The sequence below is a fragment of the Rhinoderma darwinii genome, chromosome 1 (genome assembly GCF_050947455.1).
Source record: "Rhinoderma darwinii isolate aRhiDar2 chromosome 1, aRhiDar2.hap1, whole genome shotgun sequence".
In the NCBI taxonomy this organism is placed as follows: Eukaryota; Metazoa; Chordata; class Amphibia; order Anura; family Rhinodermatidae; genus Rhinoderma; species Rhinoderma darwinii.
Window position 1 is genome coordinate 89,984,321 of NC_134687.1, and position 27,996 is coordinate 90,012,316.

The 27,996-nt window shown below is 43.8% G+C and overlaps 1 protein-coding gene across 1 annotated transcript in view; it reads left to right on the forward strand.

Annotated features, from left to right (window-relative positions):
- Positions 1 to 27,996, forward strand: part of LOC142736331 (EF-hand calcium-binding domain-containing protein 6-like) — a 159,577-nt gene that overhangs the window by 51,529 nt on the left and 80,052 nt on the right. Inside the window, exons 11-13 of the mRNA XM_075849637.1 lie at positions 6,584 to 6,691; positions 7,292 to 7,357; positions 19,133 to 19,243. Coding sequence (XP_075705752.1) covers positions 6,584 to 6,691; positions 7,292 to 7,357; positions 19,133 to 19,243 — 285 coding nt within the window. The remainder of the gene's footprint in view (positions 1 to 6,583; positions 6,692 to 7,291; positions 7,358 to 19,132; positions 19,244 to 27,996) is intronic.

Genomic DNA, 27,996 nt, shown 5'->3' on the forward strand with positions numbered 1-27,996 from the left:
GTGGCATCATATACAGGGAGTTTGTGGGGCATCTACAGGGAGTCTGTGTGGCATTATCTACATCGGGCTGTGTGGTATCATATACAGGGAGGTTGTGTGGCATCATCTACATCGGGGCTGTGTGGCATCATCTACAGTGGGACTGTGTGGCATCCTCTACAGGGAGGCTGTGTGGCATCATCTACAGGGGGGCTGTGTGGCATCATCTACAGGGGGGCTGTGTGGCATCATCTACAGGGAGGCTGTGTGGTATCACCTACAGAGGGCTGTGTGGCATGATATACAGGGAGGCTGTGTGGCATCTACAGAGGGGCTGTGTGGCATCATATACATGGGGCTGTGTGGCATCATCTACAGGGGGCTGTGTGGCATCATCTACAGGGGGGCTGTGTGGCATCATCTACAGGGGGGCTGTGTGGCATCTACAGGAAGGCTGTGTGGCAACATCTACAGGGAGGCTGTGTGGCATCATCTACAGGGGGGCTGTGTAGCATCATCTACAGGGGGCTGTGTGGCATCATCTACAGGGGGCTGTGTGGCATCATCTACAGGGGGCTGTGTGGCATATACAGGGAGGCTGTGTGGCATCATCTAAAGCGGGCTGTGTGGTATCATATACAGGGAGGTTGTGTGGCATTATCTACATCGGGCGGTGTGGCATCATCTACAGTGGGACTGTGTGGCATCCTCTACAGGGAGGCTGTGTGGCATCATCTACAGGGGGGCTGTGTGGTATCATCTACAGGGGCTGTGTGTCATCATCTACAGGGGGCTTTGTGGCATGATATACAGGGAGGCTGTGTGGCATCTACAGAGGGGCTGTGTGGCATCATCTACATGGGGCTGTGTGGCATCATCTACAGGGGGGCTGTGTGGCATCTACAGGAAGGCTGTGTGGCATCTACAGGGAGGCTGTGTGGCATCATCTACAGGGAGGCTGTGTGGCATCATCTACAGGGGGGTTGTGTGGCATCATATACAGCAGGGCTGTGTGGCATCATCTACAGGGGGCTGTGTGGCATCATCTACAGGGGGCTGTGTGGCATCATCTACAGGGAGGCTGTGTGGCATCATCTACAGGGGGGCTGTGTGGCATCATCTACATGGGGGCTGTGTAACATCATATACAGGAGGGCTGTGTGGCATCTACAGGGGGCTGTGTGGCATCATCTACAGGGGGCTGTGTGGCATCTACAAGCAGGCTGTGTGGAATCATCTACAGGGGGGCTGTGTGGCATCATATACAGGGATGCTGTGTGGCATCTACATGGGGGCTGTGTAACATCTACATGGGGGCTGTGTAACATCATATACAGGGGGGCTGTGTAACATCATATACAGGGGGGCTGTGTGGCATCATATACAGGGGGGTTGTGTGGCATCTACAGGGAGGCTGTGTGGCATCATCTACAGGGGGCTGTGTGGCATCATATACAGGGGGTCTGTGTGGCATTATCTACATCGGGCTGTGTGGTATCATATACAGGGAGGTTGTGTGGCATCATCTACATCGGGGCTGTGTGGCATCATCTACAGGGGGCTTTGTGGCATGATATACAGGGAGGCTGTGTGGCATATACAGAGGGGCTGTGTGGCATCATATACATGGGGCTGTGTGGCATCATCTACAGGGGACTGTGTGGCATCATCTACATAGGGGCTGTGTAGCATCAAATACAGGGGGGCTGTGTGGCATCATATACAGGGAGTTTGTGGGGCATCTACAGGGAGTCTGTGTGGCATTATCTACATCGGGCTGTGTGGCATCATATACAGGGAGGTTGTGTGGCATCCTCTACAGGGGGCTTTGTGGCATGATATACAGGGAGGCTGTGTGGCATATACAGAGGGGCTGTGTGGCATCATATACATGGGGCTGTGTGGCATCATCTACAGGGGACTGTGTGGCATCATCTACAGGGGGGCTGTGTGGCATCTACAGGAGGGCTGTGTGGCATCTACAGGAAGGCTGTGTGGCATCATCTAAAGGGGGGCTGTGTGGCATCATCTACAGGGGGCTGTGTGGCATCTACAGGGAGGCTGTGTGGCATAATCTAAAGGGGGCTGTGTGTCATCATTTAAAGGGGGGGCTGTGTGGCATCATATACAGGGAGGCTATGTGGCATCATCTACAGGGGGCTGTGTGGCATCTTCTACAGGGGGGCTGTGTGGCATCATCTACAGGGGGGCTGTGTGGCATCATCAACAGGGGCTGTGTGGCATATACAGGGAGGCTGTGTGGCATCATCTAAAGGGGCGCTGTGTGGCATCATCTACAGGGGGCTGTGTGGCATCATATACAGGGGGCTGTGTGGCATCATATACAGGGAGTCTGTGGGGCATCATATACAGGGAGTCTGTGGGGCATCTACAGGGAGTCTGTGTGGCATTATCTACATCGGGCTGTGTGGTATCATATACAGGGAGGTTGTGTGGCATCATCTACATCGGGGCTGTGTGGCATCATCTACAGTGGGACTGTGTGGCATCCTCTACAGGGAGGCTGTGTGGCATCATCTACAGGGGGGCTGTGTGGCATCATTTACAGGGGGGCTGTGTGGCATCATCTACAGGGGGGCTGTGTGGCATCATCTACAGGGGGCTGTGTGGCATCATCTACAGGGAGGCTGTGTGGTATCACCTACAGAGGGCTGTGTGGCATGATATACAGGGAGGCTGTGTGGCATCTACAGAGGGGCTGTGTGGCATCATATACATGGGGCTGTGTGGCATCATCTACAGGGGGGCTGTGTGGCATCTACAGGAAGGCTGTGTGGCAACATCTACAGGGAGGCTGTGTGGCATCATCTACAGGCGGGCTGTGTGGCATCATCTACAGGCGGGCTGTGTGGCATCATCTACAGGGAGGCTGTGTGGTATCATCTACAGGGGGCTGTGTGTCATCATCTACAGGGGGCTTTGTGGCATGATATACAGGGGGCTTTGTGGCATGATATACAGGGAGGCTGTGTGGCATCTACAGAGGGGCTGTGTGGCATCATCTACAGGGGGCTGTGTGGCATCTACAGGAAGGCTGTGTGGCATCTACAGGAAGGCTGTGTGGCATCATCTACAGGGAGGCTGTGTGGTATCATCTACAGGGGGGGTTGTATGTCATCATTTACAGGGGGACTGTGTGGCATCATATACAGGGAGGCTGTGTGGCATCATCTACAGGGGGGTTGTGTGGCATCATATACAGCAGGGCTGTGTGGCATCATCTACAGGGGGCTGTGTGGCATCATCTACAGGGGGCTGTGTGTCATCATCTACAGGGGGGCTGTGTGGCATCATCTACAGGGGGCTGTGTGGCATCATCTACAGGGGGCTGTGTGGCATATACAGGGAGGCTGTGTGGCATCATCTAAAGCGGGCTGTGTGGTATCATATACAGGGAGGTTGTGTGGCATTATCTACATCGGGGCGGTGTGGCATCATCTACAGTGGGACTGTGTGGCATCCTCTACAGGGAGGCTGTGTGGCATCATCTACAGGGGGGCTGTGTGGCATCATTTACAGGGGGCTGTGTGGCATCATCTACAGGGAGGCTGTGTGGTATCATCTACAGGGGCTGTGTGTCATCATCTACAGGGGGCTTTGTGGCATGATATACAGGGAGGCTGTGTGGCATCTACAGAGGGGCTGTGTGGCATCATATACATGGGGCTGTGTGGCATCATCTACAGGGGGGCTGTGTGGCATCTACAGGAAGGCTGTGTGGCATCTACAGGGAGGCTGTGTGGCATCATCTACAGGGGGGTTGTGTGGCATCATATACAGCAGGGCTGTGTGGCATCATCTACAGGGGGCTGTGTGGCATCATCTACAGGGGGCTGTGTGGCATATCCAGGGAGGCTGTGTGGCATCATCTAAAGGGGGGCTGTGTGGCATCATCTACAGGGGGCTGTGTGGCATCATCTACAGGGGGCTGTGTGGCATCTACAGGGAGGCTATGTGGCATCATCTACAGGGGGGCTGTGTGGCATCATATACAAGGGGGCTGAGTAGCATCATATACAGGGGGGCTGTGTGGCATCTACAGGGGGCTGTGTGGCATCATCTACAGGGGGGCTGTGTGGCATCTACAAGCAGGTTGTGTGGAATCATCTACAGGGAGGCTGTGTGGCATCATCTACAGGGGGGCTGTGTGGCATCATATACAGGGATGCTGTGTGGCATCATCTACATGGGGGCTGTGTAACATCATATACAGGGGGGCTGTGTGGCATCTACAGGGGGCTGTGTGGCATCATCTACAGGGGGCTGTGTGGCATCTACAAGCAGGCTGTGTGGAATCATCTACAGGGGGGCTGTGTGGCATCATATGCAGGGATGCTGTGTGGCATCTACATGGGGGCTGTGTAACATCATATACAGGGGGGCTGTGTGGCATCATATACAGGGGGGCTGTGTGGCATCATATACAGGGGGGTTGTGTGGCATCTACAGGGAGGCTGTGTGGCATCATCTACAGGGGAGCTGTAAATAGTGTCTAGATTAACATCTGACCTTCCTTTGGGTGTTTTCAGTGGGTTGGGACAAAAAAAGCCTGACAAATGAAATTCATCATGAAAAATCGATGCAAAACGGATGTCAAACCGCCATTAAAAAACGGACAGACGGACTGGAAATGGATGAAATTTGGAGAAACTGATGCAAAATGGCCATGAAAAACTGCCAGTTGATCCGATTTTAATGGCCATTTTTTTTTCACTGTCGTGTGAATATAGCCTAATTTGTGTATTAGTTCAGGACATGAACAAGAATGTTTCCATTAGGGCAGATTTACTATTCAAAAAGCACCAAAATTCTGTCTTAAGCTGAGGCAGAATTCTGGCACACACGACATGTACCACATTTATTAAATATATATTTATAAAGCACAAGAGTCGTGGCTTAGAGGAAAAGGAGGTGTGGCTATTGAAAAGGGGCATGGCTTAAAATGCGCATTAAAGTAGGCTTACCAAGAGATGGCATAAAGTTAGACAAAGTGTCTAAAGATGCGCCAAATTTATCATACAGCATGAGCCACTGTGATAATGTTGGCGCATCTAGTCTAGTTCTAAGCGGTCTAAGGTCTCTTCCACACAAGTCTAATGGTAAACGTCAGTAAAACTAACCTGCAATACGGATGTATTACAGGTAAAATTGCATTATTATGTCACCTGTATTGCATCAATATTCTGATTAGTTGGCTTCTAGGAAGGAAACTGAGCTACTTGAAACAGCCACTTCGAAAAATGAATACAAAACGGATGAAATACTGATGACATACGGATCAGTACAGATCACATATAGATGCATTTGTATTTTAATCATTTTGCTGTAGCCATCAATAAGTCTTTTCATTTTTATGATACATACAACACATTGATAATTTTGCCCCAAACGGCCCCTTCCACCATCCCAATCCCCATACTTTGACTGCTCTAAGGATTTAATATTGGGGTCAGTAGGAGATAGCAATGGCAACTAAAATGTAGAATACATTATCCATGATCAGTCCTGAAATATATTTTTAATTGATTAGGGCAAATTTCTTAATAAACCAATAACATACTAATTAAACAATAATGTTGAGCTGTGAATACTTGGTCATCATGTATCAACATATAAAAGGGCTCTGTTTTATTTTTGATAGGGCAGTTTAGAAATAAGACTTATTCATGTGTATGCCCTGTACGTCCTATGTATACCTAATCTTTAGGAACAATGGTTACATTTTTGATCTACATATTCTTAAAATTAGGAAAAAGGAAAGAAAGAGGTGAAGATTGGAAAGTAACTGTGAATAAACAAACCCAACCTTATTCTTTTAGATAAGGTTTCTGTAAAATATTTAGAATTTAGAAGAAAAGATTTAGATATCAATCTTTTCATTTTTTAAATTCTTAATAATCCATTAACAGATGAATAAAAAGGGAGCATGTATGACACACAGATTCTGTAATGGCTGTATACATTTTCTTAGCTTTTTCATATATTTCAGTCTGACTTGATGTATTTGCACATTGTTCCACTAGGTGGCTCTAAAGACTGCATTGCTAATATACTGATAACACCAGGGCTAGCAGAACTTTATAGTTACATATTATTTGGAAAAAAAAACAAGTATTTGAGTGTAACATATAGAGAATGTATGTAATTGGGGCATAGTAACACAAGAAACATATATCCTCACATAATGTTCTGTACACAGGCAGCTTATCTGGGTCTCACTAGGTTCTAGGGCCACCTGTTATGTGAGGAAACATAAGATCATCTGAGTCTCTATAGAGGCAGTTAAAAGGCATCCCTATTGCAGTCCACTGAGGTGTATAATTTCTGATATTATTGTAAAATCCCATAAAATATTTGGGATTGAGATTATTATTATTTTTTAATCAAAACTCAGTGGTTGTCAAGGTGCCATCCTATTAATAACTGCATATGGGGGAACTTATTTTGAGGCAATTTCAGTCTACACATAACAGTAATGGCTGAAAAACTTATTGTCATGTCATTTGTGCATAATAAACGTACTGTGTGTCTGGTTACCACTCTGTGATCCTTTTTCCAGCAGATTTGTGTTTTTCAATTGCAGATTTCATCGGGAAGGAGCCATTAGTCCATCATCCACACTTACTGCAGTGGAAGCAAGTCTAGCAAACCTCTTCCAGTCAGACTTTCTGGCCCTGCTGGCAACTTTTGAGTATGTTTTTTAATTACTTTACATGTAAAAATGGCACTTCACAGCAGGCAGAATTTAAGTGTTGACACCATGTTTATCTATTTTCTGTGGCCTCCATATAGTCAACATATTCTGCATACACTCATTTTGGAAATATCGTATAATAATGATGCGTTTTTTTATTGGACCAGTTAGTAAGTGATATCAAAACCTCTATTAAATCATATAGAATAGTTATGGGATAGTCCACCACCTAGTGGACACTATGTGAATAGCAAAAGACACCCACAACTTTCAAATGTAACTGCATTCAGAAATAAAGCACCAGGCTTTATATACAGGTCTCCAAGTAAATCTAGCCTAATGTGGCATGTACATATAAATTTAAAAGGGTGTAATTAATTGTAATAGTTCCATATATTTCAGTTTATACAGAAGACTTATATTCCGATTTACATTACTACATAATTATGGAATCTTGCTTTTCAACATTCTGCTGCATTTACCGGGTATACCAAAATAAGACACTTTTTTGTCTCAACTGTGTAATGTATCCAAAAAAGCATCTTAATAAATAATGTCCTGGCTAATAATTTATTTATTATTTTCTTCTTCATTTAGGAAAATTGATAAATACAAGAGAAATGTAATAAGCCAACAGGAATTCCGAGCAGCAATCGAGAGCAGGTATTTTTTTTATTTAACTGACAGTCATAATAAGACCTGGGCATATCTGCTTATATGTTACCTCACTAGCACATGAATTCACTGACATGTACACCATTTATGACTGCATCCTCACTGTGTATCACAACCTTTGTAAAAGCCATAACTCCCAACTTTCAAGTATTGCAAAGAGGGACAACCGATGTGGCGCTCTATCCCCGTCCAATCCCCACCCATACACACCCGGTTCAGCCCACAGAGTATCATGCTCCCATAGTGCCTCCCCACAGTATAATGCCCCCATAGAACCTCCCACACAGTAGCAGAATCCCGAGCCAGAGCATCGCCCACGCCCCCAGGAGGAGACCCTGACACCACTGTCCATACATGGACAGTGACGTCAGGGGTTCCCTCTAGGAACGGAATCCCTGGCCAGGGCGTCGGCAACTCTCTGGCAGGGGATTTCGCTCCAGGAGGCGCCCCTGACGTCACTGTTTATATATGGACAGTATAAGGACAGTGACGTCAGGAGTACCCTCTGGAAGCGGAATCCCTGGCCAGAGCATCCGCAACACTCTGGCAGGGGATTCCGCCCCGGGAGTAGCCCCTGACGTCACTGTCCATATATGGAGAGTGACCCCAAGGGCTTCTCCAGGAGAGAAATCCCCAGCCAGAGCATCAGCAACACTCTTGCCTGGGAATCCGCTCCTGGAGGAGTAGCACTGTGCTCGGGGAGTCCTCAATGTGGGGAGGAGCTCCTTCTGCTCCTCCGCTCTGTACTAATGCTGAAGCAGGGAGCTGACGGTTCCTTGCTTCAGCATTGGTTTCAACTGTACAGTATCTGCATCCTGAGGATGCAGTTGCAGTCGACACCGGGACATACCCCTGGTCGCCCGGGACAGCGGGACACACCCGTAATGCGGGACTGTCCCACTAAATCCGGGACGGTTGGGAGGTATGTTAAAGCATTGACCTATCTTATTTTGCTATTGTGGACTAGTAGTTTTTTAAATATACCTCCAGTTTCAGAAAACTTTCACAAAACTATAACAGCGTATGCTGTGTGTGGGAACATACCCTAAGGCTGGGTATTTACAGTAGCAGCAAAAATGGGTGAGATTTTGAAAACCTCAGTCTCATACTGAGGGAAAAAACTGCGAAAATGTTAATAAATTGACCTGCGGTGCGGAATTTAAATCCACAGCATGTCAATTTGTGCTGCGTTTTCGTTGCTTCTCTGTTGCATTTTTTTTCTCCATTGGATTCAATGGGGATGCAAAATCTGCAACAAATAATTTATACTTACCTAGAAATCCCTGCTTCTTCCTCCAGTCTGGTCTCCTGGGATGACATGTCATCCCATGTGACCGCTGCAGCCAATCACAGGCTACAGCGGTCAAACAGGCTGCAGGATCATCCAGGGAGGCTGAACCGGATGGGAAAGGAGGGACGCGTCACCATGACAACAGCCAGGGTAAGTATGAACCGTTTTTCCACAGCGGAAATTCTGCCCGAAGAACTGCACTACAAGGTGGAGCTCCTATGTGTTTGAAATCTCTGATCCCAGCCGTTTAACACATTAGATCCTGCTGTCAATAATAACTGCAACATCTAAGAAGCTTAAAAGAAAGAAGGGAGCTCCCTCTGTTACACCATCAGGGTCTCCACAACATGATCCAGGGATGCCAATGACTACCATGGAAGCTGGGGGCCTAACAAAGGATACCAGGTCTTCCATAGGTATCTGCCTATTAAAAATTTTTTTTAAATTAAGTTCATTAAATGTCAATAATAAAAAATAAGACCCTGGGCTCCCTGCCTGCCATGCCATGAATAGCTCTGCTCTGCTCACCTATAGGTAATATGGGAGGGCCGCTGGTTGCTTAGACTCCCCTGCAGTTGCCCTTTATCACTGTGTTTCATGGTGTGTCGCGCCATGAAACAAATTTCTAATAATCAAATAAAACAATTACAACATCTTAAATACACCATATACTAAAGTGGACTCTAAGTAAATATTTTTATATGTATCAGTAATATCCTTATTGTCGAAGGGATACCAAAAATGCACTTAATTCTTTTATGTTTCATAATTGTAATAATTTTTCACCCCTTTAAAGTCAATAGGCAGGGCAATATGTACATCTCATGTTGCCCTAGGTACAGAGAGTGAATACACCTCATTTAGTCACCTGCATGCTTCTCAACATAAACCATGTGTTGCATTTGTTTTACTAAAGTTTTACTATGTCTAGAAAATGTCAGCCACGTTTCATTCAGAAAAGTGTAGGTTAACCACACAAGTTAGAGCCTAGCATATTTCATTACTGTTGGCAAAAGTAGGGCAATATCCGTAATTTTCCGATAGCTAGCAAATTTTTTAAATAAAGTTTTAGTAAATAATTGTGTTCCCCATAATTGTATTCCCCATAAAATAAAAATTCTGGAGCATCTTTTCTTAAAGCTCTGCATTATGCTGTTCCTCTGTTATTCTGCATAGAAACTTATGAATAAATTAACAACTGGGTGTTACCAGTTGGGGGTGTGTCCCTACACAGACTGACACTGTCCAATCAGCGCTGACAGAGTGAGACTGTGTAGGGACACGCCTCTTTGACACACTCACTACATGCAGTCAAACATACATACACACACACCTCATACTTGCATAAATTTGCACAAACATGTTTACAATGACTTACACATACACAAATAATGGCCCCATACCTCTGTTTTAAAGAGGAGTGCAGAGATGCAGTTTGGGTAATGGGCAGCATGTGAAACATCACTTCAGAGTCAGAGGTAGCTTTTATCCAGAAATATTGAGTTCCCCTTAGTGTACAGTATATACTATGCGCGGGTCCAGGACCAATAGGCAGCAACATTACATGTCACAACTGCACAGCCGTTCATTAGCTAATTGGCTATTACATGTAATTCTTGTTCTCACCAGTCCCGGCTCATGAGCCTGGTCAGGGCCGAATCCAGGTTTATATGGGCCCTTGGGCGATGGAGTCTCAGTGCGCCACTTTGCGGTGTGTCACAACTGCATGTATTTTACATATTGCCAAAGATTTCACCTGATTTCCATGCAGAAAATATTTGGCAACATGTGGATGAGATTTGTTAAATCTCATCCACTTGTCTGCAACAGTCTTATACTGCACATTTTACGCCCGAAATCCAGACGGAAAAGCCCCAACATACATGTGGCGTAATGTTACGCTATGGATTTGACTGCATCAAATCTTCAGCGAAATCTGCATTTTTTACAATGCAAACGGTGAAATCCACAGTAATTCTACGGCAAATCCACATCAAAATGCATATGTAAGGCAAGATGATTCGCTGCGGTGAAATCTGTGGCATCTAATTAGATCACGTGTGAAACCACCTAATAGTTTCTTACTTGACTTACTTCTTACTTGGCTAGAAAAGCTGCACTGCTGGTTGCGGGCTGGTAAAAGGCTGCATCAAGCAAATCACTTTTTAGTTGCTGTCAGACTTGTCAGTGCTCAACACTCGCAGAGCCATGGGAACTTGGACTGCGCCTTGGCTTCTTTACAAGTCACAATGAACAGCTGCTCATTGGCTAAGACTAGTGTTTTAAGCCGCCCACTTGCAATCCTGGACTGGGATTCCCAGTCCCCTGCAGCTAGTCCATGTTTTCGGGTGGGTTTACTGGAAAACCCTGGGCTCTCTCCCTGCCATGCCTTTAAAAGCTCTACTCTGCTCACCCATAGGCAATACGGGAGGGCCGCCGGTTGTTTAGACTTCCCTGTAGTTGCCCTTTGTCACAGTGTTTTATAGTGTGTAGCACCATGAAAAATGTTTCTAATAATCAAATAAAACAATTACAACATCTTAAGTACACCATATATTAAAGTGGACTCTAAAAAAAATATTTTTATATGTATCAATAACATCCAAGAGACTTTCAAACCTTGTGTGGTTTCCTGTCCAGAATCTTTGACTGGATTGACACACTATGTATTTTAGCAGTGCAGCTACTGGACGGTGCAGAAACTCAGGTTTTAAGCAACCAGGGAGCATGTACAGCAGAGAGGGTTTTCTCTGCTATTGCTTGGGTGTAAAGCCTGGAATAGGGCCTGGTTTGCTGGAGTGTGAAGGAGAAGGGCGGGCTTCCATTCCATACAGACAGTCCGTGTCTTGGGCTGTCTGATGAGCCTAGTTAGGCTTCACCTGAGATGGCTCTTTAATTCAGGTGTGTACAGTTCACACAGGGCTCTCAGTCTGGGGAAGACAGGCATGCTAGCCTGTGAGAGTCACCACCGTGTGAGGTAAAACTGAAGGTTTTGAGGTGCTGGGCACAAGGCTCAGTGTCTCGTAGTGAGGGACACTGAATATGTTAGTTAGAGGCTGGACGGCCTAGGGTTTATTTTGTATGTTTATTGTTGTACCACTGACTGCTGTTGTGAAGACAATAAAGCTAGCTGCGGCTGGTTTAAACCTTTTACTCAAGGAGTTGGAGTGAACTTTCTATGTGCGCCAACCATCTCACCCAGGAGATGGCGATCCTGTGAGCTAAGTGGTCCCCAGGTTGTCACAGTATATATTTACATAATCATACATATTTACCCACACTTGTTATATTAAACTCACAGATTATGTATAGGCCTATATTCTAAGCGTGCTTAGCCCATTTAGTTAGGCTGTGCACTGTGAGAAGGGTGGAGGACATTGTGCGCAGTATCCCATGGCAAATCTCCCGGCTTATGCATAGATACGGTGCCAAAACCAATCTCAGTACACATACTGAGAACCAATGCTAGAACCAAGCTCAGTACATAGATACAGCACCAGAACACAGCTCAATACATAAATACAGCACCAGAACAAAGCTCAGTACATATATACAGCACCAGAACCAAGCTCAGTACATAAATACAGCACCAGAACAAGGTCAGTGCATAAATACAGCGCTAGAACAAAGCATAGCACATATATACAACAACAGAACAAAGTTCAGTACATAAATATAGCACCAGAACTAAGCTCAGTACATAGATACAGCACCAGAACAAAGCTCAGTACATATATACCGCACCAGAACAACGCTCAATAGATAAATACAGCACCAGAGCCACGCTCCATACATATTTACATCACCAGAACCTCGGTCAGTACATATATACTGCAGCAGGACCAGGCTCAGTACATATATACAGCACTAGAATGAAGCTCAGTACATATATACAGCACAGAACCAAGCTCAGTACATATATGCAGCACAGAACATAAGTACAGTATCAGAACCAAGCTCAGTACACATATAAAGCACCAGAACAAAGCTCATTACATATATACAGCACCAGAACATAGTTCGATACATAAATAGAGCACCAGAACAAAGCTTAGTACATATATGTAATACCAGCACAAATGCAGCTCAGTACAGAGATCATTTGAAAACTCGGGTTAGCCCCTGCCATATATGTTTGTGCGGCCCAAAACTACAGCTCCTAGTATAGCTTAATCAATGGTAAAAATATGCTGGGAGTTGCTGTTTCACAAAAAAGAATGCTACCACCCATCATCTCGCTGCAGATCATACAGTGACTACAGTACTGATCAGTCAGAGAGAGAATAAATATTTACATTCAGTGACTCACAGGTGACGACTTCTCAGATTCTAGTCGTTCTTTTTCTCTTTTCTACTCTATCTGGTCCAGAGCTCCATGGCGACTTCCCCCGGCAACAACCTGCTTCTTCACAGTTTGCCACTCAGATGTCTTTGCCTCCTCACCTTTCCAACACTTATGCACCTATAAACTAAGATAAAATTCTCATGGTGCCACACACTATGCCCCTAAATATAACAGCACCATACACTGCACCACTGAATTTAATAGTACCATACATTGTGCCCCTAAATAAAATTGTGTAAAGAAAGCACTACACACACACACACACACACACACACAGACACACACACACACACACACACACACACACACACACACATACACACACACACACACACACACACACACACACATACACACACAGTGCCCCTGTAGATAGTGCCATTCACAATGCCTCCTGTAGATAGTGCCACTCACAGTGCACCATGTAAATAGTGCCACTCACAATGCCCCTTATAGATAGTGCCACTCACAATGCCCCCTGTAGAAAGTGACACTCACATTACCCCTGTATATAATGCCACACAAAATGTCCCCTGTGGATAGTGCCCCACATAGAGCCCACTATGGATAGTGCCATTCAAAATGCCCCATGTAGATACTGTCCCAAATAGAGCCCCCTGTAGATAGTGTCACTCACAATGCCCCCTGTAAATAGTGCCACACTTAATGCCCTCTGTAAAAAGTGCCATTAACAATGCCCACTGTAGATAGTGCCACACACAATGCCCCCTCTAGATAGTGCCACTTACAGTGCTCCCTGTAGATAGTGCCACTCACAATGCCCCCTTTAGATAGTGCCACCTACAGTGCCCACTGTAGATAGTGCCCCACACATAGCCCTCTGTAGATAGTGCTATTCACAATTCCTGTAGATATTGCCCCATATAAAGCCCCCATAGATACTGCTACTCACAATGCGCCCTGTAGATAGTGCCACACCCAATGCCACCTGTAGAAAGTGCCCTATTCAATGCCCCCGGTAGATAGTGCCACACATAGAGCCCCCTGTAAATAGTGCCATTCACAATGCTCCCTGTAGATAATGCCCCCATAGAGCCCCTGTAAATATGCCCCAAAGAACCCACTGTAGATAGTGCCCCATATAGTGTTCCTTGTAGATAGTACCATTCACAATGCCCACTGTAGATAGTGCCACTCATAGAGCCCCCTGTAGATAGTGCCATTCACACTTTCCCCTGCAGATAGCACCCCTCATAGAGCCCTCTGTAGATAGTGCCCCCTGAAGATAATGCCCCGCATAGAGCCCCTTGTAAATGGTGCCTCAAAGTCCCTTATCGATAGTGGCGCTAACACTGCCTACTGAAAAAAATAAACGTTACTCACCTTCTCCTGTTCCCACTTCATCCTCCAGAGAAGCGGGTCTGTTCTCTTTTGACCAGACCTGCTCCAGTGGAATGACGCAGACGTCATCGTGCCACCTGCATTACAGGTAAAGTGCCAAATGGCTGGGCAGGGAACTGATAGTTCCCTTGCCTCACCAGCACTAGAAAGACTGCTCAATTATATCCGCTTCCACAATTAAGTGTAGGGGGACCGGTTATGGATGCTGGTTCACCACGGGAACCAGCTGTAATTTCAACAGCCAGTTCAACCGGTGAGAACCCGATGGATCCCACCCCCGAGTGGGCTTCCCGACGCAATGGCCCCCGACACTTGCCCGGGTCTGCCAGGTGCTAATGCCTGCCCTGCTTAAAGTGATAGCTGCAGAGAGACATGATCTACATATCTCTGCACACAAGCATTCTTCCTAGACAATCCACCCTTTCACCCAATAAATTCTTAAACTATTGTCTGACCCCGGTGGTGGCAGCTGCTTTTATAACAAAACAATAATACATTTTTTGAAAAAGTGCATTCATAAAAGTGCTGCCTCTATACTGTGCTGACCTAGGCACTCGCCCTCGTGTGCCTAGTGGCAAATACCGCCCTGAGCAGAGTCACGTTTGGCAGGCATTATAGCCTTAAGTATGCATGGATATGTCTTTACCAGTTGTGTACATGGAACACTACAACTACAGAGTGTCACGTACTCTCTGCCTGCGGCTCCCTCAGTCTCCAGGACATCGAGAGTTACTCACTCGGGTGTCGCCCGGCCTGGCCGACTGAGGCAGTCTGCAGCCAATAGGAGCTCAAGAGGGTCAGGCCAATCAAAGCCTGGCTGATGTTCCTGAGCTCCCACCCTCTCCTTATTTAGTTCAGCCTGGGATAGTAGGCCTGGTGCTTTCCCTGGTTTCAGACTCCCCTTAGCGACCTGCATTTTGAATTCCTATGACCTGACCTCGGCTTGACTCCTGACTTTTCTTTGCCTTCTGACTTTTGTTTTTTCCGCACTCTCCTGGTTTGACCCTGCCTTACTCCGCCTTTTGCGCCCAGACTTGTCCGCGGCGCAATAGCCCTGCCTCTCCCTCCGTGTCTTCCCAGGTGACCCTTTGTTATTTCGTACTGCCTCTGTCTTATCCATTTGTCAGTTTCACTTGTACCAGTATAGGGAACGCCGCCCAGTTTTGCACCGTCGTTTAGGTTGGGTCGTACAAGTAGGTAGGGACAGAGGTTTGGGAAGAACAGGGACCTCGCTGTTTACTGTGTATTTGTTCATGACACAGAGTGACATATTCCTTTAAAGGGTTGGCTCTATGTTTGGGATTGTCGAATTGCTAGAAAATAAGTCTTCTAAGTTAAGGACTATGTACACTTTTGTAAGCAGTATTTTATTATTATTATTATTATTATTATTATTATTATTATTATTATTATAATAATAATAATTATTATTATTATTATTATTAGTTTATCAAATGAATGTATTTGATATTTTTAAGCAACTTTCCAATTCACTTTTATTAATTTTATTTTTTAAGATACAGCTTCTCTGTATCCTGTATATATAGAAGCTGTATCGTTGTAACGCAGCGGATTCTGTCAGTTCAGCTGAACTGACGGCTTGGGTGAGAGCAGGTCCTTTGTGACGCACAGAACACGCTTTCAGCCGAGCCATCAGTTCAGACTCCTATCTATCTATCTATCTATCTATCTATCTATCTATCTATCTATCTATCTATCTATCTATCTATCTATCTATCTATCTATCTATCTCCAAAAAAATAGGCAGCACACCATAGAAATCAGTGAAAAAGAGGGTACTTTATTAACCCCAAGTGCGACGTTTCAGCTCTATCCACTAGAGCCTTTCTTGAGAAAGGCTCTAGTGGATAGAGCTGAAACGTCGCACTTGGGGTTAATAAAGTACCCTCTTTTTCACTGATTTCTATGGTGTGCTGCCTATTTTTTTGGATCTCTGTTGATATTGAGAGCTTGGTCTGCTCCCTGGGGCCTGCACCCACATCCTTTAACCGGTGCTGCTGGATCTTTTTCGTTTTTCTATCTACATATCTAGCTATAAAAAAATCTAAAGGGATTATTATTATGATCTATATACCGATGATGATCTCTCTCTATTTATCCCATATCTCTCTACTGACTAATATTAGTTTTTAAAGCATCATACCTATTATGTGAGAATTTATTGAACACAGCTGAGTTAAGTTGATACACAGGAAGAGTGTATTAGTATAGTATTAGTTAATAGTTATGTTGCTAACGTACCCCTACATATACTGAAGTCTTTACAGGCAGATCTCATATATAGATATCAAAAGTGTATTTAACTCCATGCCCAGAGAGCAGTGATATTTTTGAGTATTTGAACCCCCCCTCCTTCATCATCTTCCCCTGCTGCTCCTGTGCCTTCCTCTGCACTGTCTCACAACCTCTGTTGCCTTGATTCCCACTATTGTCTCCTAATCCCATCATTGTCTCAATGTTCCATCACTGTCTCCCATTCAGCCCTCATGCATAACAGCCATTGTTGGAGTGTGGACGACTGACATAAAAATGAAAGTTTTATAGGGATGCTTTGGTCATTCATAGTAAAGCCTGTTGTATGTTAAGCACATGTCTGACTAGTTTCCTAGTTCAGCTGCCCCAATGCCACCAGTAAACCGGGACACCTTAAATATGCATAGATAAAAGGAATAAATAGCTGTGGGAGAATGCTATGATTCCCAAGTGGCTGAACCCTTCAATAACCAATAATTTAAATGAAGTTTTCAAAGTGTATGTTCCCTGAGAATATATATAAATATATATACCTGTTATATATCTGTGTTTTGGGCGTTTCTATATACTAGCCAGGTGGGAAAATGTCCTGATACAGTTGTTATTTTGACATTCAAATAGATTGTTATAATTTTTTGTTTAAAAATGGTAATAGTAATAATGTCCCCTGAGGCTGTTTCTTCCTTTTGTGGGATGTTATAATAAAAAATACATAGAATACCAGACACAACTGCATTCTTTCTTTCTTTCTTTCTTTCTTTCTTTCTTTCTTTCTTTCTTTCTTTCTTTCTTTCTTCCCTTTCTTTCTTCCCTTTCTTTCTTTCTTTCTTTCTTCCCTTTCTTTCTTCCCTTTCTTTCTTCCCTTTCTTTCTTCCCTTTCTTTTTTAGTATACTTCTTACAGTTAGGGCCCGTGCATACAGCCGTGCCCGTAATCCGCAGCCAATAGTAGTGAATGGGTCTGTAATTGCGGACGGTATTACGGTCTGCAATTACGGAGAATTTTTACGGTTGGTTTGGAAACCTGTTTTATTAGGAAATTGCTATGTGTGCAGTTTATCGTATATGATTTAATGTTATTACTGTAATTGCTACCTTTTTAGATTACATGTTTAGGGAACATTATGGTCACTTGTAAGACAGTGGGGAATGTCATATTTGCTCCGCAGACAGGTTAGCGCAATATCCTTTTGATCTGTCAATGAAATCCTAATAGGTCTATGAGGCAAAATGTAGAGAACAGCCCAATTTAATAACATAACATAACATTGCTACTGTTTTCATGTGAATTCCTTTACATTTGCCCATGCAATAATGTAAAACTTTTGATATTTGTTTGTATGTATAATACAGCTTTTCCTCTAAAATTTTAATTTTGTAAAACCAACAAGTCATCGCTTGGAGTCTGAGCAGATGTCCTTAATACTAACTGTCTGAGTTCTTAATATCTTCATGTTTTAGAAATGGGCTTGTGATGCTAAATATTACTTTCTGAAGGTTAATGCATCTAACCTTTAAAGAGCTTTGTTCGCTGATATAATTGCATTAAGCATATTACCATATTTTATTGTGATGGGCTATATACCCTGTATGTACAATATAGGGATAGAAAGAATTGCCTTTTATATGCTAATCAGCTGTGATATACATAACTTTACAGGACATTTAAGTAAGTGGCCATTTAGTCCTGAGAAAGACATTTATGTCTAAAGCCATGACAGGGAATCTTTCTGTATTTTTACAAAGGTCTATTTTATTTACATAAATCTGTCAAAGTGATGACAGTCTGCAAGATGAGTTGAATGGTTACTTTTGGCATAGTGTTCTTTACCGTTGCACCAAGTAAAGGAACTTACCGCTATTCCCATCCCCTTTGCAACCTTTTTCCATCAGAAGTCAGCTGTCCATTATCAGCCTCTCCACATAATGAATGAAGCCTTGTTCATCATTATTTTCTTAAATCATCCTGATTTATTCCTGTGTTTTAGGGATTATGCCTAAATGGTGCTCCAGGGATGAAAATACTTATTTGCTATTGAATAAATACAACCACTTTTGGAATATATGTATGCAAGGTTTCTTTAGAGCTTTTTACCATTTGCTTTCCAAATTCACTTGTTTTTCTCATGAAAAGCAATGTTTTTGTACATTTCCTTTCATGCCAACCAGGACGAGTGAAAAGCCTTTTGAAGTGCTAGCTTGTTTAAGCAATACCACTGTTTTAGCCTAATGAATACAGTCTTACAGAGAGGACAATCTGACATGGCTCTGTATGCTGGTATCTCATCTGGCCAAGCTCTCTCTCAGGGTTTTGGGTTTGAAATTCTTTCACTGCTGAAAAACCTGATTAACCTCTGATATTCACGTGTGTGCTCTGGATGGCGAGGAGCAATGAGGGGACAAAGAGTTAATGGCAACCATATGCTTGGATTATGGAGGGTGCCTTCAAGCTAAACAAGCTCTGTGACTGACTGGCACTAACTTCTATTTCAGGTTCGGTGTGGAGATTACTGATGAAGACTTTGAGCAGCTACTTGACAGAATCCCCCTTGACGAAGATGGGAATGTCAGATACCCTCACTTCATGGCAATGTTTGATTCTCGGTAATGAAGGTTTTCTGTTGATCTATTCTTTACAGGCGGTTTGTTCCTAGAATACACTTGCCACATGCATTACTATAGACAATACTTAATTTACACCTTTTCGGAAGGCATATAGTATTGTCATAGGTCACACATTTATTGAATACTATGTAAGATCTAATTCAAGTGAAAAAGTCTTACAGACCTATTCATACACAGTAACTAAATTATTAAATTCAACCAAATTAATTTGTATCACATAATATAGGGTCACATGGGGGCAATCTCTACTCCAAAATACACATTTAGCCAATACAAGAGCGAACAGGAGTACCAGGAGATATAGATCACTAATATTAGAGGGGTTTATGAGACTAAATACTGATAGTCTATTTTTTTTAGGATAGACCGTCAATATCTAAAAGGTGGGGGCTCCAACTCCTGGTGAATGAAGTGGCAACGACGCTCCCCTTCATTGTTTACCTAGGCACAGCACTGTACATTTGGTTGTGGCTGTGCCTGGTACTGCAACTCACACCAGCTAAGTCCCATTTAAATGATTGGGGCAGAGGCTGCAGTACAAGTCACTGCCACAACCAAAGGTATAATGCTGTGCCTGGGTAAAAAACGAAGGGGACGCAGTTCTCCGGAGATCTCTTTATTTAGCTGATTGATGGGGGTTCAGGTAGTCGGACTCCCACCAATAAAATATTGATGGCCTAACCTAAGGATAGGCCATCAATATTAAAGTCCCGGAAACCCCTTTAAATTTCATCATTAACACCTTTTCGCCAAAAATGTTATTATTATGTCCTAATTGAGGACTTCTTGCTGAAATGATATGTAATCATACATCCTACTGATCGAACAGGCACAGAAAAGGTTAAATGTTTATTTACTATATTGTATTATATGATAAAGTAGTGTTTAATTGATACATAGTTATATTTAATATTAATGTTAAAAACTCATTCAATATTATGTAAGCAAAGTGATATACCGTATGTCATGCCTAGTGCCGTGTTACTCAATGATAAGTGTTCCAGATTGCATTCTATGAGAATATGTGGCAAGTAATACAAACTGCTCCTAACCTCTTAGGTCACTGTGGCATATATATAGCGCCAATATACTGCTGTCACCAGTCTATATTGACACATTTTTATATACTGAACAGTACACATTGCCTTGTTTGTATGGTACATACTGTGCCATTTCTTGTGCTGTATACTGGTTAGTCACTCATAACCTACTGATGTACAATTTTGTCTATTATCTATTGAGCTCAATGCCTTCTAACCATTTAGTATATACTGTGCCCAAAACTAGGTGACCCGCTGATGTACACTCTATGCATCCATTGTTTATGAACTCTTATATAATGCTCACATGCTTTAGCGATTTATTGTGACAAGCCCATGAGTGAAATATGTGTCTTTTTAGCTGTCATGTTTTCCCCCATGTGAATGGGGCCAGTGGCGTAACTACCACTGTAGCAGCCGTAGCGGCTATGGCTGCTACAACGCGACGCCACTGAACACTACGGCAGAGCAGGGAGGTATCTCCCCGCTCTGCCATTAAAGGGGTTGTTCCTACAAAAGACATGTATCCCCTATCCACAGGATAGGGGATACATGTGTGATCGCTGGCATTGATAGGGAGAACGGGGGACTGAAAGTCCCCTGAAGTTCTCCATCACAAACCTTGGACTTCCGGGGTCTGTGTCGGCAGCTCCGTAGAAATGAATGGAGCGCCGGTCGCGCTTGTGCGCATGCGTGACCAGCGCTCCTTTCATTTTTATTGAGCTGCGCAGACTCCGGAAGTCAGAGGTTAGTCATGGAGAACATTGGGGGACTTTCGGTCCCCCGTTCTCCCTATCGCTGCCAGCGATCACACATGTATCCCCTATCCTGTGGATAGGGGATACATGTCTTTTGTAGGACACACTATAGGTCGGATTTTTTGGGGGAGTTGGGGCTGCATGGCGTTACCTACAGGGGGGGCTGTATAGCGTTACCTACAGGGGGGGTTGTATGGCGTTACCTACAGGGGGGGCTGTATGGCGTTACCTACAGGGGGGGCTGTATGGCGTTACCTACAGGGGGGGCTGTATGGCGTTACCTACAGGGGGTGCTGTATAGCGTTTCCTACAGGGGGGCTGTATGGCGTTACCTACAGGGGGGCTGTATGGTGTTATCTACAGAGGGGGTCTGTGTGGCGCTATCTACAGGGGTGCTGTATGGTGTTATCAAACAGGGGGGGTCTGTGTGGCGCTATCTACAGGGGGGCTGTATGATGTTATCTACAGAGGGGGCTGTATGGCGTTATCTACAGAGGGGGCTGGGGGCTGTATGGCGTTACCTACAGGGGGGGCTGTATGGCGTCACCTGCAGGGGGAGATGTATGGCGTTATCTACAGAGGGGGCTGTATGGCGTTATCTACAGGGGGGGCTGTATGGCGTTATCTACAGGGGGGCTGTAAAAAAGGCACTATCTACAAGGGGGGGTTGTGTGACACCCAGGGGAGGGGGGGCCCCAGTCAAAAGTTTGCTATGGGGCCCAGTCTTTCCTAGTTACGCCCCTGAATGGGGCTGCTGTGATAACACCATTTACAAAGGGAAACCGTAGAGTAAACAATAAATATACAATTATAGTATCCCCAAAAGTTTTTTTTTGACCTTTTTAAGGATATGCCTTGAAAATAAAAAAAGTCAATAGTAAATATGGATATGTACAAAAATTTACAAACCTTATCTGTAGCGCTAGACCCAAATATCCTAAGCTTTACATGTTGCTTCACATTGGCTGACTCCCTGGAGTGGCACTTACAGATAGGTGTTGTATTAGTTGTTACTTCGAGACGGTTGGAGCAGAGCATGGCATTCAGCAGTGGCTGGCATTCTGCGTGACACTCAGACTGGCATGGCATTGGACCATAGAGACAGCAAGACCAGGAATAAATAAGAGCATGTTTGGGGTCGTTAGGTCAGTACACATCAATCCATCCAAGTACAGAAGAAACACCAATGCAGTCCATTGGGAGAGCCTTACTTCAAACTCGGTATGTTCTCTGGGTTCCCGATGACATCACTAATGACGTGAAATTTTTCCTGCTTCAGAACCCCAGACAGCACTGGAACAAGAAGAGCTAAGTATTGTGAAAACTTTGAAGGCAAATGAGATTGTGTTTTATAAGAATATTTTATCTCCCACTGGATCAGCTGGGAAGTTGAGTAGAAATTAACTAAATGAGCATATTTTCTTTTCAACTTAAAGAGGCTCTGTCACCACATTATATGTGGCCTATCTTCTACATAATGTGATCGGCGCTGTAATGTAGATTACAGCAGTGCTTTTTATTTAGAAAAATGATAAATTTTGACGAGTTATGACCTATTTTAGCATTATTCTAATGAATGGACAACTGGGCGTGTTTTACTTTTTGACTAAGTGGGCGTTGTGGAGAGAAGTGTATGACGCTGACCAATCAGTGACCAATCAGCATCATACACTTCTCTCCATTCATTTATTCAGCACAAAGTGATCCTATGTTGTTCACTATGTTCAGCTAGATACACACGTTACTGAAGTGCCTTGAGAGTTAATAGACATCACGTCCAACCAGGACGGGATGTCTATTCATCACTGCCGACACTTCGATAATGTTTGTGTGGAACTTACAGCACAGCAAGCGTAATCTTGTGAGATCACGCTGTAAGTCACGCTTGCTGTCATTAACTCCCACACTAACGTTAGCGAAGTGTCGGCAGTGATGAATAGACAGCCCGTCCTGGTTGGACACGATGTCTATTAACTCTCAAGACACTTCAGTAACGTTAGTGTGTGAGTATGTGACTGCACATAGTGACCAACACAGGATCACTATGTGCTGAATAAATGAATGGAGAGAAGTGTATGACGCTGATTGGTCACTGATTGGTCAGCGTCATACACTTCTCTCCACAACGCCCACTTGGTCAAAAGTAAAACATGCCCAGTTGTGTATTAAGAAAGTCATTAGCATAAAGCTAAAATAGGTCATAACTCCGTCAAAATTGAGTGTTTTTCTAAATAAAAAACACTGTTAGCTACATTACAGCGCCGATCACATCATGTAGAAGATAGGCCACTTATAATGGGATGACAGAGCCTCTTTAAATGTATTATTTAATTTAATTTGCATCAATTTATATTCTCCATTTCCATCAAACAAGGGCCTTTTAACTCTCCTGCCACGTCTGTTTTAGTAAATACTTATATTACCCATGAATTAACTGCTGGAGCATCTTTTCTTAGAACTCTGCGTTGTGCTGTTCCTTTGCTGTTCCTCCTGGAAATGTATGGATAAATGAACAACTGGGTGTTAAGGCCCTTTTACACCGGCCAATTAACAGGCAAACGAGCGTCCTCAGAATAGTTTTAAATGCAGAAAATATTATCGTTCTCGATGGTACATCTCCCTGTGTAAACAGAGAAATGTGCTGCCGACATGCGAGAAATCTGTGGGGATGAGCGATCGCAGTAGCATTCACTCGTTCCCATAATAGCTCCTTGTGAAAGGAGCAAACGAGTGCCGATCAACGAGCTGTCTCGTTGATCAGCACTCGTTTACCCGGCCCATGTCGGGCCATGTAATACCACCTTTACTTTTCCCCCTTTTAAATAGGGTTGTAATGACCGCCAGCATTACTCACCCGCCAATGGCCGCGACCGTAGAACCACGAGCTCATGCCAGTGTCTTCCTCCTCTGAGACTCCAGCACGCTGTACTATCCTCGGCTGCTGCTAGGGTGCGTGCGCTCGCTTTAATGGGCCAGCGCGCACACCAGGATCTCCCCCCATCCTATCCCAGCAAACCAGAAACTATAAAAAGGACTGTTTCTTCTTGTCTGAGCGTTGTTGTGTTTACCTCATTTCGAAAATGGTCCCTTAGTTGTATCCTGTTCCGAGTGTTCCCGTATCCTGCTTCCTGTATCCCGTATCTAGTAATTGTGTTTGTTTCTGAGTGAAGTCCAGTGTTGGAGTCGAGTTCATCCTCTGTGCTACGTGTCATCTGCTACACTAAAGTGTCTGCTACGCCTCGTGTCTGTCAGAACTTCTATACATGTACTCTAGTTCTATAGACTTTCATTGACTGTAGTTTGGCCAACTTCTACTCCGCTACGGCGGTGGGGCCTAGTGGGTCCACATACCCCCAGAGTTGTGACAAGGCTTTGTCAATAAACAGTCAGATTGTTCTGTGTCAGATTGTGCAAAGAAATGATAAGGGGAATGGTAACATCAGTAGGAATAACCAAAGGAACCACCCAATGCAGAGCTCTTAAATAGATGCTCCAGATTTGTCAGGAGAGTTTGGTTAAAAGTTTTAAACCAACTAAGACATTTATGGTATATCCTTTGGATTTGATTGGAAGAATGGGGATCTCTTGTCCCTGGTTTTTCAAACTGGATCACCAGTGACAGCCACATCCAGGCAAAGGCTGAATAGAGAGATGTTGTTGCGCAAGTACGTCTCCCTCTCCATTAAACGGGAGTCATCAAAGCAGCTGAGCAAGCCTGTATCCTCTGTAAATGTCATAAATGTCTAACGTGGAAAACCCCATTTAAATAGATGGAAAGGCAGTTCTATTTACAATTATTTTATTTGAGAACATTTTCTGCATACTGCATTGTGATCCATTTGGGAAAAGGCTTTTCTGACACGTCAAGTAGACATGTCAATAGGTCATATTGGTATTCTCACAGCTTATCTTAAAAGGGTTATGTGGGGACGAGGTAAAGTTTAACCAGTATAACCACGTTCCATAGAATGCATCTGTAGTACCCTTAAAGAGGCTCTGTCACCAGATTTTGCAACCCCTATCTGCTATTGCAGCAGATCGGCGCTGCAATGTAGATTACAGTAACGTTTTTATTTTTAAAAAACGAGCATTTTTGGCCAAGTTATGACCATTTTTGTATTTATGCAAATGAGGCTTGCTAAAGTCGAACTGGGCGTGTTTAAAGTAAAAGTCCAACTGGGCGTGTATTATGTGCGGACAACGGGGCGTGTTTACTTCTTTTACTAGCTGGGCGTTCTGACGAGAAGTATCATCCACTTCTCTTCAGAACGCCCAGCTTCTGGCAGTGCAGACACACAGCGTGTTCTCGAGAGATCACGCTGTGTCGTCACTCACTTCCTGCCCCAGGTCCTGCATCGTGTCGGACGAGCGAGGACACATCGGCACCAGAGGCTACAGTTGATTCTGCAGCAGCATCGGCGTTTGCAGGTAAGTCGATGTAGCTACTTACCTGCAAACGCTGATGCTGCTGCAGAATCAACTGTAGCCTCTGGTGCCGATGTGTCCTCGCTCGTCCGACACGATGCAGGACCTGGGGCAGGAAGTGAGTGACGTCACAGCGTGATCTCTCGAGAACACGCTGTGTGTCTGCACTGCCAGAAGCTGGGCGTTCTGAAGAGAAGTGGATGATGCTGATTCGTCAGAACGCCCAGCTAGTAAAAGAAGTAAACACGCCCCGATATACACACATAATACACGCCCAGTTGTACTTTTGCAAGCCTCATTTGCATAAATACAAAAATGGTCATAACTTGGCCAAAAATGCTCGTTTTTAAAAAAATAAAAACGTTACTGTAATCTACATTGCAGCGCCGATCTGCTGCAATAGCAGATAGGGGTTGCAAAATCTGGTGACAGAGCCTCTTTAAAGAGGTTATGTGGGGACCAAAATTATTAGCAGTGTACTCACTTTAGTATGTGAATACACTGCTAATATACATTCTGATCCTCCGTCGCACTGATTCTGCGATTTCCATAGATTTTTATAGTGCTGCCTGGAGACCTGATGTCTAGTTGTACAGTTTTCTTTGATGACGATACAACTCTTCTATTGACTATATTGAAATTTAGTGCTCAAAATTAGATAACAACTGATGGCAAGGTACACGGGCTATAAATTATAGTGACACCTGATACATTTTTGCATCTTTTGTTTTTTATTCATTCTGATTCTTTCATAAACAAAACAAAAAGGAGAAAGACACAATCTCCAATGTGAACATAGTCTCATTTATATTACATGTGTTAACATTGTCAACTTTGTTATCATTGTGTATTCTGCAAATCCTGCCAATATGCCTCTACACTTGTTTTAACGCCCCTTTCTGTGTAGTATATTTGCTCTTTTTGTGATGGAGAACAGAAGTAAAATGTTGACTCAGGGGTTTTCCAGAATGATGGACGGCTGGTGTTTGAATAGCAGCTGCATGTGTAACTAAAAAATAAAAGAGCTAAAATGGACAATGCCATTTAGTTGCCAAAGTTTATGTAAAATATAAAATATATGTTCCCCTTATTTCAAATGATTCATTTCACTTCACTGTTCATATGTTAGGCAGATATTGAGACAAGCTTTGTTGCGCAATTAAATCATCTACTGCCAGACCTCCGTAAGAAACCTTTGTGTGGTCTTGCTCTCCGATAGGCATCAGTCCCTAAGGTTGACAGGGGTATTTTTTTTTTTTATATAACACAAAATGTGTGTGGGAACTTGCAGGAAGCAAATCCAGTCTTAGGTCTAGATTTTTGTTCCTTCTATACATAGGGGAGGAAAGTGACGTTATAGATGCTACTGAAGTTAGTCCTACTCAAGCTTGGAAAGGACAAAAGAACAGTGTTGTTTGTGGGATGCATCCCCGACTTATATATTCTTCCCATGTCAGTATAATCACTACTGGGAGGTAGCTCGATTAAGGATTACCATATCATTAATAGTATCCATGACTTTTGTTCAAAGGCTACTTGTGAAATGTTGCCTTGTGGATGAAGCACTTTAATCCTCTCAGCCGCAGCTGTAGAAAGGGGTCCTCCTTAGCTCCCCACACGGACTTTCCCTGTCCCCTTGGATCAGTTCTAAAAAACAGACAGAAACAACCGTCAGCTGAAAGACAGAAAAAAATAAGAAACAATCATGCTACATTTCCACATTCATCTCCTAGCTTCAATCCCTGCCAATGTTTTCCATTCTTCTCCTTTTTTTTCTAATAACCAGATCACCACTCGGATGGTGGTCAGCTTAGGCGAAGAACAATGCCATTTTAAATGTTAACTTTGCATCTCATTTTATTCACCTTGCATGGATAGAAAGGCAATGTTTTGCTACTAGGTCAATGCAGTATCCATAGCATCTCTTTAGATACTCAAGAGATATCTTATTGCCTCTGATACAATTTGAAGATGTAGACAATTTTGTTACTTACAGGTTGTAGGAAGACATTAAACTACTGTTCATTAATCTCCTTTCAGGGGAGAAATCTGTTAATAGCAAATTCTACGTTTTCCTCGAAGAAAATTTTTGAATTGTTTCTTAAAGGGGTTTGGATTGTTTCTTAAAGGGGAAATTGCGAGTTGAAAGATGACAGTCCCCATTCGGGACCCCTAAATATTAGCCAGAGTTAAGAGCATTTCTCAGTTAGCAAGACCCAGCATGTGTGTACATTGAGCAGACAGACCATTGATTTCAATAGGAACTTTCTAATACTTCATCTCCCCTTCAGTGGCGCTGCAGGGAAATCTAACACTTCCTATTGGGTTCCCCCATTGATTACAGCTAATCGGTGTGGGCCCAGCAGGCAAGACATCCTGTGATCAACAGATCATCATGGGATCCTTCTAACAAAAAAGGTTTGATCAAGGCAGTGAACCTTCAATGTGGACAAGGTGTATCATACAGCCTTTCCAAGCATCTTTTTATTATTTTCTATTATAGTTGAAC